Source organism: Macaca fascicularis, chromosome 16 (genome assembly GCF_037993035.2).
Source record: "Macaca fascicularis isolate 582-1 chromosome 16, T2T-MFA8v1.1".
Classification (NCBI taxonomy): Eukaryota; Metazoa; Chordata; class Mammalia; order Primates; family Cercopithecidae; genus Macaca; species Macaca fascicularis.
In genome coordinates this window covers 2,047,757-2,062,815 of record NC_088390.1, presented here as the reverse complement: position 1 = coordinate 2,062,815, position 15,059 = coordinate 2,047,757, and the positions used below count along the sequence as shown (strand labels likewise).

General features: G+C 59.0%; 1 protein-coding gene across 2 annotated transcripts in view; it reads left to right on the top strand.

Annotated features, from left to right (window-relative positions):
- Nucleotides 1–14,688, top strand: part of RTN4RL1 (reticulon 4 receptor like 1) — a 95,422-nt gene extending 80,734 nt beyond the window's left edge. The window contains exons 1-2 of one of the 2 annotated variants that reach the window (XM_045375666.2): nucleotides 9,591–9,920; nucleotides 11,575–14,688. In XM_045375666.2, the coding sequence (XP_045231601.2) occupies nucleotides 11,667–12,899 (1,233 nt within the window). In that variant the 5' untranslated portion in view covers nucleotides 9,591–9,920; nucleotides 11,575–11,666 and the 3' untranslated portion in view covers nucleotides 12,900–14,688. Of the gene's footprint in view, nucleotides 1–9,590; nucleotides 9,921–11,574 lie in introns of those variants that run through there. The other variant, XM_005595519.4, reaches the window with a different exon arrangement.
- Nucleotides 14,689–15,059: the final 371 nt, after the last annotated feature.

Genomic DNA, 15,059 nt, shown 5'->3' with positions numbered 1-15,059 from the left:
CCCTGCCTTTGTCTCTATCTCAACCCTGTCTTTTTGTCCCCAGCACTTACCACGATCTGTCATTTGGGGCTTATCTGGTTCCTTTAGTTTGACTGCACCCCCAGGAGAATATAGGCCCCAGGAGGGAAGGAGCCGAGCCTCCTGCTGCTGTGGAAGCAAGCCCAGAGCTCAGTCAGTCTCGTGAATGAAGGAGTGGGGACAGATTCAGAACCGGGCGATGGACAGGATCTGGGCTGTGCTCAGAGCTCTAGGTGCTGGTTCTGAATGCTTTTCACTAATCACAGGGAAGGGGCGGCTCTTTGGGGCTGGGGAACAAGTGCCCTGGCAGGGCATTCTGCACCTGCTTCTCAAAGGCAGGCTCCCAGCTTCTGTTTTGCATTGTTGACACTTTGGCCTGCCCAGCACCACGGCCTTCAAGAACAGAGGGTCCTGGCCAGGCGTTGTGGCTCACACCTGTAATCCCAGCACTTTGGGAGGCCGAGGTGGGCGGATCGCCTGAGGTCAGGAGTTGGAGACCAGCCTGGCCAACATGGTGAAACCCCGTCTCTACTAAAAATACAAAAATTAGCCTGACGTGGTGGCGAGCGCCTGTAGTCCCAGCTACTCAGGAGGCTGAGGCAGGAGAATGGCTTGAGCCCAGGAGGTGGACGTTGCAGTGAGCCAGGATTGCACCACTGCACCCCAGCCTGGGCAACTGAGACTGTCTCAAAAAAAAAAAAAAAAAAAAGTAGGTCCCCACCCCACGCCCTCCCCCTCACACCCCTCCTGGACCCCCAGGCAGGCCTCACAGACATTTGCCACCAAGGATGGTCCTGCCGCCACAGAGGTAACCCCGCCCCACTAAACACACCTTCGGTATCACTGGGGACTCAGTGGGCCTGTCTGCCTGTCTACCCGTCCGCCTGTGTCCACCTGTCCGCCTGTCCGCCCATCTGCCTGTGTCTGCCTATCCACCTGTCTGCCTGTCCGCCTGTGTCTGCCTGTCTGTCTGTGTCCGCCTGTCTGCCTGTGTCTGCCCATCCACCTGTCTGTCTGTCCGCCTGTGTCTGCCTGTCTGTGTCCTCCTGTCCGCCTGTGTCTGCTTGTCCACCTGTGTCTGCCTGTCCGCCTGTGTCTGCCTGTCCTCCTGTCCGGCAGTGGGTGGTCCACAATTTGCTGTAGCTTTGGGGGAGGGGCAGTTGTCTCCACAAGGTGCCAAGCTCAGATGCAGGCCCCAGAGCCTTCCCTCAAACTTCCTGGGAAGGGCAAGTTGTCAGAAGCCCTCGGCCTTCAGCTCTGGAGTCTGTGCTGCCACAACTTAGATTCTGGGGCCCCCAAACCAGGGAGCAAATCTGCATAACAGGACACATTTTATGAGCCCTGGAAAGCAGGGGCTGCAGGAGGTAAAAGTAGAGGCCACGGGCCCTGGGCTTCAGGAGCACTGCCAGGGCCAGGTGGGGCTGGGTCGATGGGGAGAGAGGCCTGAGTAGAGAGGTCAGGGCGCTGTTTCCACCTGCAGCTGTAGCCTGGCAGGGACCCTCAGCCCTGGGCTAAAGCCCCTTCTTGGCATCTGATATGTCAGGTCCCTCTGTGGCGGGTTGGGGGCACCAGGGTGGATGGACTGAAATCCAGGGTCCAGGATCCGCTGGGGGTTGGGAGAGCCCTAAGCAGGTGGGGGGCAGTTCCCGCTGGTAACACTAGCAGTAACGTGATCATCACTGCTTAGGGAGGGCCACCCATACAACCAGCACGGGGCTGAGCAGTTCGGCGCACGGTCCCACTGAGTGCACCCGAGAAGCCAGCTGCTTTGACCCCCAGTTCCCAGACCTCAGGACTGAGTGACTGGCCTAAGGTCATCCCACTGCAATGTGCTGCCATGGGGGCCGCTCTCAAGCCTGGGCAGTATGTGGGTCCAGAGCTGTCAGTGTGCCAGCTTCCAGCTCCCACCCCATGCGAGACCTTCGAAGCAAGGAGACCGGAGACCCGATGAGCAGAGGGTAGGGGAGCTGGGGGCTGCTCCAGCAAGGCCCCCCTGAGAACTTGGCGGCCTAATTAGCACGGTATTCCCAGCCAGGCCTGTTCCAGGGGCCCCGTGAGGCAGATGAAAGCTGAAAGGCTATTCCAATAAGGGGCCGCCCACTTCTCAGCTGAGAGAGATCCTGGTGTGCTGTAGGGACCTGAAGCGGGTACATAATTCAGCGTGTCGGGAGGAGGGCGGGAGTTGAAGGCAAAGCCAGAGTGAGTGCCAGGATAAGACCTGGGATGGGTGGCTCTGCTCAGAAGACGGCCCCGCCCCATTTTCAGGAGGGTGATCAAGGCACGCTGCAGGGCTAAGGGGGCCGGGCTGCCACCCCATCCACAGTCCCGAGACAGGCATGTGTTTCTGTGTGCATACCTGTGTATTCACACACATGCATAGGTTTTGCACATGCACTCAGCTGTGAACACACGTATAAACACAGGCCTGCACGTGTACACGAGCACACAAACATACATGCTCAGACACGCGTGCAAACACGGATACACATTCACACAGAGATGCACACAGACCCCGTGCACACACACATTCACACAGAGACGCACACATTCCCTGTGCACACACACACACACTCAACATAGACACACACAGACTCCGTGCACACACACACACATTCACACAGAGATGCACACAGACCCTGTGCACACATAGACACACACTCAACATAGACACACACAGACTCCGTGCACACACACACACACATTCACACAGAGATGCACACAGACCCTGTGCACACACAGACACACATTCAACATAGACGCACACAGACCCCATGCGCACACACACACACATTCGCTCATAGATGCACACAGACCCCGTGCACACACACACACATTCGCTCATAGATGCACACAGACCCCGTGCACACACAGACACTTTCACACAGAGACGCACAGACCCTGTACACACACACACACATTCACACAGAGATCCATACAGATCCTGTGTGCACACACATACACACATTCAGATACGCACACAGACCCCGTGCATACATGTACATGTGCACATGACACGCAGGTACACACGCCACACACAGGCTCAGTCTGGGCCCAGGCCGACCTCCTGGCTGCAGGGACTGAGCGGGACACCTGGTGTTTGAGAAGACACGTGCCTCGTGCCTGCCCGTGTGTCCCTCCCCGCCCTGCATTCAGGAGTTTTGTGGAGGGAGGCACAGGCCTTGGATGAGCCTGACCCCAATGACCTGGATGACTGACCTGTCCTGGTTGGTTGGTTGGTTTGGGACTGTCCTGGTTTTAGCACTGAAACTCCCACACATCCTGGGAAACCCCTCTGTCCCAGGAACCTGCCCTGGTCACCCTGCCCTGTGCCTCTGGCTGACCTGGTGCTGGATCCTCCTTCCCAGAACTCTCCTCGCTGTCTGGTCACCTGTGATTGACCAGGGAGCCTCAGGATAGAGCCAGGGCCTAGTCTGCTCTCACCCTGGAGGCTCTGAGGCTCCTCGCACTTGGTAAGCACCCCTGTTTATGGATCACCTGCTAGGAGCCAGGCCCTGGGCCTAAGGCTTCCTGAGCAGCACCTCTCAGTCCCCCTTCTGACTCAGAAAGGCCCTTCCTTCATCCAGCCGTTGTGACACAGCACCTGCTGGGTGCCAGTGCTCTGCGCCCTGAGGGTACAGCAGATAACACAGCAGACAAAACCACCGTCCTCACAGAGTCAATGCTCAGAAGAGATGGAAAGTCAATAAGAAAAATAAGGAAATTGGCCGGGCGCGGTGGCTCACGCCTGTAATCCCAGCACTTTGGGGGGCCGAGGCGGGCGGATCACGAGGTCGGGAGATTGAGACCATCCTGGCTAACACGGTGAAACCCCGTCTCTATTAAAAAAATACAAAACATCCGGGCATGGTGACGGGCGCCTGTAGTCCCAGCTACTCGGGAGGCTGAGGCAGGAGAATGGCGTGAACCCGGGAGGTGGAACTTGCAGTGAGCCGAGATGGCACCACTGCCCTCCAGTCTGGATGACAGAGCAAGACTCCGTCTCAAAATAATAATAATAATAATAAGGAAGTGATGTAGCATGTTATAAGAGGGGGAATTCTGTGGGGTAAAGTGAAACAGGGTGGCAGGGCACAGATTCACACCGGTCATCCCAGCACTTTGGGCGGCCCAGGTGGGAGGATTGCTTGAGGCCAGGAGTTTGAAACAAGCCGGGTCAACATAGTGAAACCCCATCTCTATTTTTAAAAAAAAGCCGGGCGCGGTGGCTCACCCCTGTAATCCCAGCACTTTGGGAGGCCAAGGCAGGTGGATCTAGAGGTCAGGAGTTCAAGACCAGCCTGGCCAACAAGGTGAAATCCCGTCTCTACTAAAAATACAAACATTAGCTGGGCGTGGTGGCGGGCACCTGTGATCTCAACCACTCAGGAGGATGAGGCAAGAGAATCGCTTGAACCTGGGAGGCGGAGGTTGCAGTGAGTCGAGATTGTGCCACTGCACTCCAGCCTGGGCGATAGAGTGAGATCCGTCAAAACAAAAACAAAAACAAAAACAATAAAACACCAGGCTGCTCAGACAAGGCCTCAGGGAACTTGGGGCCCCTGAGGAAGAGGCAGGGACAGCTACGAATGGTGAGGTGAGGGCAGGAGCCCCCCAGACACCCTGGGAAGCACTCCAGGCAGAGGGCTAGGCACGTGCAAAAGGCTAGAGGTGGAGCATCCCTGGCATGAAGAAGGGGCATCAGGGAGGCCACTGCGGCAGGGGAGGGAACGAGGGCTTGGCAGCTCAGATCCAGCGGGGTCTCTGGGCCACAGAACAGACTTGGAGGGACCTTACTGAGTGAGATGGGAGCCACGGAGGGGTGAGCAGAGGAGCGTCGTGTTCTAACAGACTCTTGCTAGATCTCCCTGGCTACTGTGTTAGATGAGATGCAGGGGCAAGAGCGGGGCAGAGGGACCACTTAAGAGGCTCTTGCAGTGGTCCAGGCGAGAGGTGATGGTTGCCCAGACTGGGGTGGTGGCCATGAGAAGTGGATAGTTGCTGAATAGATTTTGAAGTTGGCCTGGTGCGGTGGCTCATGCCTGTAATCCCAGAACTTTGGGAGGTCAAGGTGAGCAGATCACTTGAGGTCAGGAGTTCGAGACCAGCTTGGTCAACATGACGAAACACCATCTCTACTAAAAATACAAAAATTGCTTGAACCCGGGAGGTGGAGGTTGCAGTGAGCCGAGATCGCACTCCTGCATTCCAGCCTGGGCGACAGAGCGAGACTCTGTCTAAAATATTTCTAAGGTGTTTGGCTGGAGAAGCTGAAACGAACGAGCTGCCTCTGACTGAGATGGATTATATGCAAGTGGAGGAGGCTTGTGGGGGAAGAGCAGAGCTCAGTTTGGGAGGCTTTCGTGTGGCAGATGGAGATGTGGGGGAGGCCGACGTCCGCAGACGAGAGGGCCACGCTGGAGCTTTAAATGACTGCCCCATTTTGCAGGTGAGGAAGATGAGGCTCACACAAGCGTGGGGACACACTAGTTAAGTTGAGGTCACGCCTGTAATCCCAACACTTTGGGAGGCTGAGCCCAGAAGTTCAAGACCAGCCTGGGGAACATAGTGAGACTCCATCGCTACTAAAAATAAAAAATTCACTGGCCGTGGTGGTGTGGGCCTATATTCCAAGCTGTCCGGGAGACTGAGGTGGGAGGCTCTCCTGAGCCCGGGAGGTTGAGGTTGCAGTTAGCTATGATTGTGCCACTGCACTCCTGCCTGGGCGACAAAGCAAGACCATGTCTTAAAAAAAAAAAAAAAAAACGGGGGAGCTAGGATTCAGCCTCAGGTCTTTCTGGCTCTAAAGCTTGTGCTCTTTCCAATGCCCTATGCCATGGACAAGGAGCCCTCCCTGCCCATCCTGCACACCCCACGCCCCACGTCCAGCAATAGGACGAGGGAAGCCCATCTGTGCGCTGGCTGGCTTCCATGTCTCCAGGGCTGAGCCAGGCTCCAGGCGGGGCTGGGAAGGGGGTGAGGGGCCCACCAGGAAGTGGCCTGCGCTTGGGTGCAGCATGGAGGGACAGTGCCAAGTAGCCTAAGACGCCAGCAGCCCCAAGTGCAGCCGGCCTGGCCTGAGGCTGTTATCTGACCAGCAGAGAGCATTGGGTTAGCATCGATTGGTGTAGAGAGGAGCATCTGCCAGGGCTGGGAAAGCGGGGAAGGGGAGGGAGGGAGAGCTGCAGAGCCAGAGGGATCTGACCCGTCTCAAAGACTCAGAGAGCCCCACGGCCCTGCCCAGGGGGCTGCGGGGATGCCAGCCCATGGGACCACCCCGGCTCAGGCACAGGGAGGGGCAGTCCCTTTGGTGCTGGCAGATTGGGGTGAGCAGCTCGAGGCTTTGGGGCCTGTGAGGGCCAACCAGCCCTTCGTGGAGGATGCTCTACCCACCCCGTGCAGGGTGGATCTGCGGGCAGAGCCCTGGACTCCGCGGTCAGCTGGGTGAGGCCTGCTCGCTGCCCTGTTGCCAGCCGTGTGCTGTGGCCGGTGCCTTCCCCTGGTGGACCTCATTTCCTCCTTTGTGAACCGGCGCCGCTCCCGGGGACTGTCCTGAGGACTCTGGTACATACACAGTTAGGTCTGGGTCCGCCTTGGTTGGTCCTGTCCTGCTTCCAGGGCCTGGGAAGCTGCAGAGCACCTCCACAATGGCCGGCTGGCCTGGGCCTGGGGCAAGGGCCTTTCTGGGCTGGTACCAGTGGGGAGATCTCTGGCCATCCTGGCTCTGGGTTCCCCCAGCCCAGCTGAGCTGAGGTTACAGCCTCCTTGGAAGCTCTGTGTACTTAGAGCCTGAGAGGCAGAGCCAGGGTAGGAAGGGGCACGTCGCCCCTTTCCCACTACAGGCCTCCGCATGGGCTGTGGCCATTGCCTTTCCTTTCCCGCCCATTCTGGCAGGTCTGGCCTCGCAGGACCACGCATAGGCACATCTGGGGCTGCGGAGCGGACTGGGCAGGGTGCCTTCCCATGCTCAGGCCACCCACCTGAGCTGCCCCCATGCTCCCTGCCCAGGAAGCAGGGACTTGGGATTTTGCAGAAAGGAGGACCTCGACACAATACCAGCTCTCCTTGCCTCCTCTGTGCTGGCTGGAATCCTAAGGCAACTCTGTGAGGCAGGGACCCTTCTCCCTGGTTCGCAGATTCATACTCCAGGAGGTGACGGAACAATGTTGGCAGGTGGCACAGAGATGGCAGGGGTCTTTCCTGAGCACCCCCGCTTCCCACACACACCTCCAGGGGCCTACTCCAGGCCCCAGCACCTGGCCAGACTGCCTGGTCTCAGGAACCACCATCTGCTAGTGAGCCATGAGGATGCCCCATGTCCCCCCACCCACTCATTCTGGGCCCTCCCCACAGGCACCCCCCACATGCCGGAGCTCAGGCAGCAAGTGTTGAATGGAGAAGAGAATGAATGAGGTTGTGGAGATGCGGGGGAGCTCAGGCGTGTGGGAGGCCGGGAGGTTCGGGGGTAGCCGAGCAGTCAGCCGAGTGCGTGCCCCTGGAGGAGAGGAGGAGCAGGGGGACACCCCAGGGAAAGCGTGGGGGAGGCCCAGCCTTGCTCTCCTCAGTCCCCTCAGGCAGAGCCACCCCTGCCCCACCCGGGAGGGGAGGAGGAGGCTAGTGGGAGGGGTGCAGGGCTCCTCCACAGAGACTCTGATCCCTGCTAATTTGCAATCTTAAAATGCACCACAAAGGCGCGGCCCTCATTGTTAGTACATTAATCAGGCAATCAGTGGGTCGGGGCTCCCAAGGGCTGCATGGAGGGGCACGGGAGGAGCCGTGGCAATGCTGTGCCAGCCTCCCTGGGAGAAACCCAGCAGGGGGAACAGTCCAAGACTGGGGCACCCATTGGCTCTGGCAGGGGGTACTGGAGGCAGCGGAGCCGGCTGGGACAGCTGGTCCAGGTCTTGGACCAACTTCCAGGGTGCAGGAGCACTCAGCCGAGACATCCCCATTCCCCAGGAGGAGGGGCAGGGGTGCCTGGGAGGACAGCTTCCCTGGCATGGGTCCCCTGCATCTGAGCAGTGCTGAAGGTTGGTGAACGCTCCCTGGGACTTGGATCCCCGGCCTGGCCCCCGAGGGGCCCTCCACCGTTCTCAGGCACTGGGACTGGAGGGGCTGCCCACACTGGTGCCTGTGGCTTGTTGCCCGGCCCCCACCTCCAGGCCCCTGATCCAATGGCTTGTTCTTCCTTGAGACAGGGAATGTGAGCCAGGCCCTGCGCCAAGCCTGGAGCCCTCTCAGAGGAGGGGCAGGAGGGTTCCTGCCCTGGGTCTTCACCCCACCCCTGCTTTCTGACCCCTCCCACCCACGGCACACCCACAAGCCACATACCAAGCCCACACCTGGATTTGGGGGCCATTTGGCTTTCTGGCCTAAACTGGGGTCCTGGCCTGATTTCCCCTGTTCCCCGACATCCCTTGGAGGCACCTGCTTTGTGTCTGATGGGGAAATGTCTCTCCGTGGGACCCCTATTAGCTTCTCCGGGTGTCATTTCAGAGAACTGCATCCTGGGCCTTACAGAGATAGCCACACAGCGGGTGGAGGAGGGCTCCCCACGCCCAGCACGCAGGGCAGTTCTGAGGCTCAGGGGAGCGTGAGCAGAAGCACTTTGTAAACTCCAGTAAGCTGTGCAAATGTCGAGTGGGATTAGCGCTGAGCCGGACACATATCACCCCCGTCCCCCTGCCGCGAGGCCTCTCTTGCTGCACCCTGAGGGATGGAAATGGCTTTGTCTTTGCAGAATGGCCTGGTTGTGGCCCCGTCCCCAAAAGCCTGAGATGTGGGATGAGGCGCAGCGAACACCATGAACACCCTTGAGCTAGGAGGGGCACCCTGGCTCCTTCAGGGTGGCATAACGGGGCCACTCCCTGGGGGAGGAAGCTTCCTGCAGGTGCGGCCTTCCTGGAGGGTGGCAGCCCGAGCAGGGGTGAGGAGTGTGAGCTGAGAGAGACACGGAGTGTTGGCTCCGTGGCAGGTGCAGCTGGTGTGAGTTGGGGCCCCCTTCCAGCCCTGGGTGTGGAGGCTTCAGGCAGTGGGCAGGTTTCCCAAAAGTCAGGTGGGGTTTGGAGCCCAGGTTCCTCCCCCCTCACACCTCTGCCTCCCCCTGCAGGGCTGGGGCTCCTTGGGCAGGTGGAGGCAGGCAGCAGGGGCTGGAGGCCAGATCTGAGCCTCCAAGTGGGGACGGTGGACACTACCATCATCTATTCGTGGCAGGAGGGGAAACTGAGGTAGGAGGGGGAACAGCGGCAGCCTCGGCCCAGCCTGCGGGCTGTGCACTGGGCGGGACTGAAGTCACTGCAGAGGCCACAGAGAGCACGGCTTGGCCCAGAAAGGGTCCTTGAAGCTGTGCCACCACCACCACTGAAGTCATAACTCCTCTGAAATCGCAACCGAGCCCAATTATGCAAAAAAAAAACAAATTATGTACGATGATTTTTATGTGTTGGAAATGTTCAGTCGAAGCCGGGTGATTACAGGGGACGGGAAGCAGCTGCCACTCTCTGGGAGCCCATAACTCCCAACAGCTGGGAGCTGTCACTTATTTACGACGCTGTTTCTGCCAGGAACGAGGGGGTGACAGTGGCAGTGAGGCCTGCTGGGCCGGGAGCCTGGGCAGGCAGCGGCACGAGGCCGGGAGCAGGGCTGGCCCGAGAGTGACCAGAGGGTTGGTTCTTTCATCCCACAAGCTCTGGGCACAGCTGCAGCAGAGCCTCAGCTACCCCGGGCGCCCCGGTTCTCCCACGAGGCCTGGCTGGAAAGCTAGAAGCAAAGGGGCCGGAGCCTAGCTGGATAGGGAGGAGATGGCTGCCTGGCCCTCCACGGTGGGGCCTGGAGGCCTGGAGCCGGCCCCCCCGACCTCGGCGCGCCTGCCTGGCCGCCTGGGGCAGCTGCGACCCTGGAAAAAGGTAGATAATGACGATCGTCCGTAATGAGGCTGCTCCCATAATGAGCGTGGGGCTATTATCCTACCACAGGCTGGACACATCCGAAAATAAATTATTTTAAGGATCCATTAACGAATGCCTAATTAATGCCCAATTAGAGGGAAGCTACAGAGGAAACGCTCTGGACAGTCTAGAGGCAAGGCCTGGTTTTGCAGCCACAGCCTGGGGGCTGGAGCGAGGTGGGAGAGGGGAGGGGCCAGAAGGCGGGCCGGGATTGGGGCAGCCTCCGTCTGACAGCTGGTGCCACCTCCAGGCCTTCACAGACAGGCGCCCTCTCAGGACGCCCTCTCAGCTCTGCCAGGGAGAACTGCTATTGTCTGTATTTTATTTTATTTATTTATTTATTTTTTGAGACAGAGTCTCACTTTGTCACCCAGGCTGGAGTGTAGTGGTGCAATCTCAGCTCACTGCAACCTCCGCCTCCCCGGTTCAAACGATTCTCCTGCCTCAGCCTCCTGAGTACTACTGAGTCTCCTAAGTAGCTGGGACGACAGGCACCTGCCACCCGGCTAATTTTTGTGTTTTCAGTAGAGACGGGGTTTCACCATGTTGGCCAGGCTGGTGTCGAACTCCTGACCTCAGGTGATCCACCTGCCTCGACTTTCCGGATTACAAGCGTGAGCCACCGCGCCCGGCCATGTCTGTGTTTCAGAAATGAGGAAACTGAGGCTTAGAAGGGGTGTTGCCTCTATGTTTTGAGGGCATGGAAGACACTGTAAAGGAGACCTTATTTGAGGTGAACTTTGGTGCCACACATGCATGCTCTGCTTGTGATTGGGAATGATTTAAATAAGGAGATCCTGGCCAGGCGCGGTGACTCACACCTGTTATTCCAGCACTTTGGGAGGCCAAGGCAGATCACTGAGGTCAGGAGTTCGAGACCAGCCTGCCCAACATGGAGAAACCCCGTCTCTGCTAAAAATACAAAAACTATCTGGGCGTGGTGGCACACACCTGTAGTCCCAGCTACTCGGGAGGCTGAGGCAGGAGAATGGCGTGAACCCGGGAGGCGGAGCTTGCAGTGAGCTGAGATTGCACCATCGCACTCCAGCCTGGGCGACAGAGTGAGACTCCGTCCCCCCTGCAAAAAAAATAAATAAAAAATAAATTAAATGAAATTAAATATAAAAATAAATAAATAGAGATTCCTCAGGACTCTACATGAGATATTTACTACGTTAGAGCAAGAGCCCCTCCCAGTATCTGTGAGTGCAAATAACAACAACCAGTGGCAGAGCTAGGAGGAGAGCAGGAGGCTGACGGCTGTGTCCCCGGGTCATGGCCTCCACCCCAGCAGCGTGCCTGGAGGAGCTGCAGCAGGTGGGGCTGGGGCTCAGCAGCTGTGGTGTGGAACTAAAGAGGTGTGGGGGTGATCGGGGCCTTCACCCCAGACTCACCTCCCAGCCCAGCAGAAATGGGTCACCAAGGAGGGGAGGCCTCTCGTCCCCGACGGGTTCCAGGCTTGGGCCTTGACCCTGGCCTTACTCCAGCCAGGGGCGAGGCTCTCACTGAGCTCAGCCAAGAGAAGGATGTGGTCCCGGCGGGCGCCAGAGGGTGCGGTGCCCGTCCTCACCTGCACGGCCTCTGACCTGGCTGTGCTCTCTCTCCCTGCCAGGGTGCTGTGTGGAATTGCTGCTGCTGCTGGTAGCTGCGGGGCTGCCCCTGGGTGGCGGCTGCCCGCGGGACTGCGTGTGCTACCCGGCGCCCATGACGGTCAGCTGCCAGGCGCACAACTTTGCGGCCATCCCGGAGGGCATCCCCGTGGACAGCGAGCGCGTGTTCCTGCAGAACAACCGCATTGGCCTCCTCCAGCCCGGCCACTTCAGCCCCGCCATGGTCACCCTGTGGATCTACTCGAACAACATCACCTACATCCACCCCAGCACCTTCGAGGGCTTCGTGCACCTGGAGGAGCTGGACCTCGGCGACAACCGGCAGCTGCGGACGCTGGCGCCCGAGACCTTCCAGGGCCTGGTGAAGCTTCACGCCCTCTACCTCTACAAGTGTGGGCTCAGCGCCCTACCGGCCGGCATCTTTGGCGGCCTGCACAGCCTGCAGTACCTCTACCTGCAGGACAACCACATCGAGTACCTCCAGGACGACATCTTCGTGGACCTGGTCAACCTCAGCCACCTGTTTCTCCACGGCAACAAGCTGTGGAGCCTGGGCCCGGGCACCTTCCGGGGCCTGGTGAACCTGGACCGTCTGCTGCTGCATGAGAACCAGCTGCAGTGGGTCCACCACAAGGCGTTCCACGACCTCCGCAGGCTGACCACCCTCTTCCTCTTCAACAACAGCCTCTCAGAGCTGCAGGGCGAGTGCCTGGCCCCGCTGGGGGCCCTGGAGTTTCTCCGGCTCAATGGCAACCCCTGGGACTGCGGCTGCCGTGCCCGCTCCCTGTGGGAATGGCTGCAGAGGTTCCGAGGCTCCAGCTCCGCTGTCCCCTGCGTGTCCCCCGGGCTGCGGCACGGCCAGGACCTGAAGCTGCTGAGGGCCGAGGACTTCCGGAACTGCACGGGACCAGCGTCCCCCCACCAGATCAAGTCACACACGCTCACCACCACCGACAGGGCTGCCCGCAAGGAGCACCACTCGCCCCACGGCCCCACCAGGAGCAAGGGCCACCCGCATGGCCATCCACCCGGCTCCCGGTCGGGCCACAGGAAGTCGGGCAAGAACTGCACCAGCCACAGGAACCGCAATCAGATCTCTAAGGCAGGCGCCGGGAAACAGGCCCCCGAACTGCCAGACTATGCACCTGACTACCAGCACAAGTTCAGTTTCGACATCATGCCCACGGCCCGGCCCAAGAGGAAGGGCAAGTGTGCCCGCAGGACCCCCATCCGTGCCCCCAGCGGGGTGCAGCAGGCCTCCTCGGCCAGTTCCCTGGGGGCCTCCCTCCTGGCCTGGACACTGGGGCTGGCGGTCTCTCTCCGCTGAGGACCCAGGGCGTCAGCACCCAGCACTGCCACATGTCCACCAAGGAACAGAATTTATTTTCTTCTTTTTTTAACCAGTGGAAGACCTGCTGGGTTTCAGGAAAAGGCTGGTAGAGGCTTCGGCTGCTGTCTGGACGCCTGGACCCTGCCATGTGGATTATAAACCCAAAGTGTACAGCCCTAGGCGGGAGGGGTTGGCGCATCTCAGCCGGCTGTCCCAGCCAGCCCCGCAGAGCACCCACGGACAGTGTCCACTCCGGCAAGGTGGGAAAAGGCACTCCAAGTGCCCCCTCCACTAGCAACAGTGGGACAATTGCCCCCAACGGCGGCACCGGGGCTCTGTGGAATCCCGATGGTTCGGAGCGGTCCGGAGGGCCCCGTGGTTCCTGGAGAAAGCAGGACACAGAGAACAAACGAGGCTCACCCACGAGGCTGGGCGGCCAGCAGTCTGGGCACACATGAGCAGGTGGCATCTTGGCTCTTGCCTGAGGCCACTGAGTCACCCTGCCCTGAATTCTACCCTACTCCACCTTCAGCCCCTCCCTCGGGGGTAATGCCTCTCATTCCTAATGTCTCAGGCAACCCTGGCAGACCCAGGCCCAACTGCTGGGATCCAAGAACCAATTACCAAAGGAAAGATCATCAGAGGCTGAAATTTAGAACTTCATCCCGGGCTATGAGGTTCTCACAGAAGGTGCAGTTTTATAACTACGTCCACTTATATATATTCACACTCTACATATAAATATATATATATACAAATGCACAGTCCCCTCCCACTCCGTCACCTAACTGTATGTCTTCTCATGTTTATAAACTATACAGAGAACTGTATTTGCTGAACTAAGGATTGTATCGGTGATTTCTAGCAAGAACAAAGTGATAGCATTTGTGTCTAGAATCCCAACCTGGCAATGATAGTCTCCAAGGAACCTGGGCTTGCCAAGGGCCTGGGGCAAGGTGTCAGCAGGGACGGTGAGGAAGGGGAGGCAGCAAGAGTCACTTTGGGGGACCAATATTCTTAGATATTTACAGCATTACCTTGTTTTTATATGCAACACAAGCCTGTCTGCCACTCTGGAGCACCCTGTCACCCCTGCTGTCGTAGCTGTTGGCTTCAGGGTGAGAAGTGAGAAGCAGCTTGTTGTATGTCAGGGAGCCAGGCCTTGAGGGTGAGCGAGATGGAGAAGGGGAAGGAAGGGGCTTTGGGTCTGGAAGCCAGCAGGCCAGGCAGCATCCGCAGTGTTAGTCCAAAGGGTTGGACCCTGTCGTCAGCCTCGCGTGTGGTCAGTGATGGTCTGGGCGGGCCAAGGAGACTCTGGGCTTGAGCCCAGGTCTCCCGCATGGCTCAGCTGCTGAATTTTTCCTTGAGGCTCTTTGGTGGGTGACCCAGCAAGGGCCCTGTGTAGGACAGCAGGAGGGAGGCGTCAGGGGGCCTTAGCAGAAGGAGAACGACGAGGGCATTTCATGAACCATCTCAGGCACTTCTGCATCACGGAAGACTCGGCCCTCCCAGCCGTCCTGGGGATGCTCAGGGTGCAGGCAGAGGCTCAGGAGGCCGGACTCAGGGGTCAGGAGCGGGGACTGGGGCAGGCGAGCCCGGACAGGGAAGAGGGGCTCCGATCAAAGCCAGCCATGCTGCTGGCCGGGGGCCCAGGTGGGCACAAGCTCCTTTGCGCTTTGCACAAACCTGAATCCCCCACCAGAGAGGATGTGTGTGAGGAGCCAGGAACACTGAATCCAATTAAGAGAGAAAAATAATAATAACAATAAACGATCTTGGACAAGAACCCTGTTTTTCATTTCCTAACCCCGCATTCCTGACAGGTGGCAGATCCTGGGCTTCTGTGGGTGGGCGAGCCTGGCCGGGCACAGCTCTAGGAACACAGCACATTTGTTGGCGGGAGGAGCCGCAGGGGGCAGGGGCACACTGACTCATGGGACACGTGAGAGCGTGCACACCCTAGTGCTCCATTTCGTGGCACTTCCCTCGCCCGCTCAGGACATGATTTCCACATTCTGGCTGCCCCGGGTCGGCACCGTCTCCGTGGCTCTCCCCGGAGGAGGCTGGTCCTGGGTCCTTCTGGCCTATTCCCAGGAGCCTCAGGAGCAACTGCTGAGTGATTGATTCTCAGGGGGCCGGGCGGGTGGCTGGTGGGGA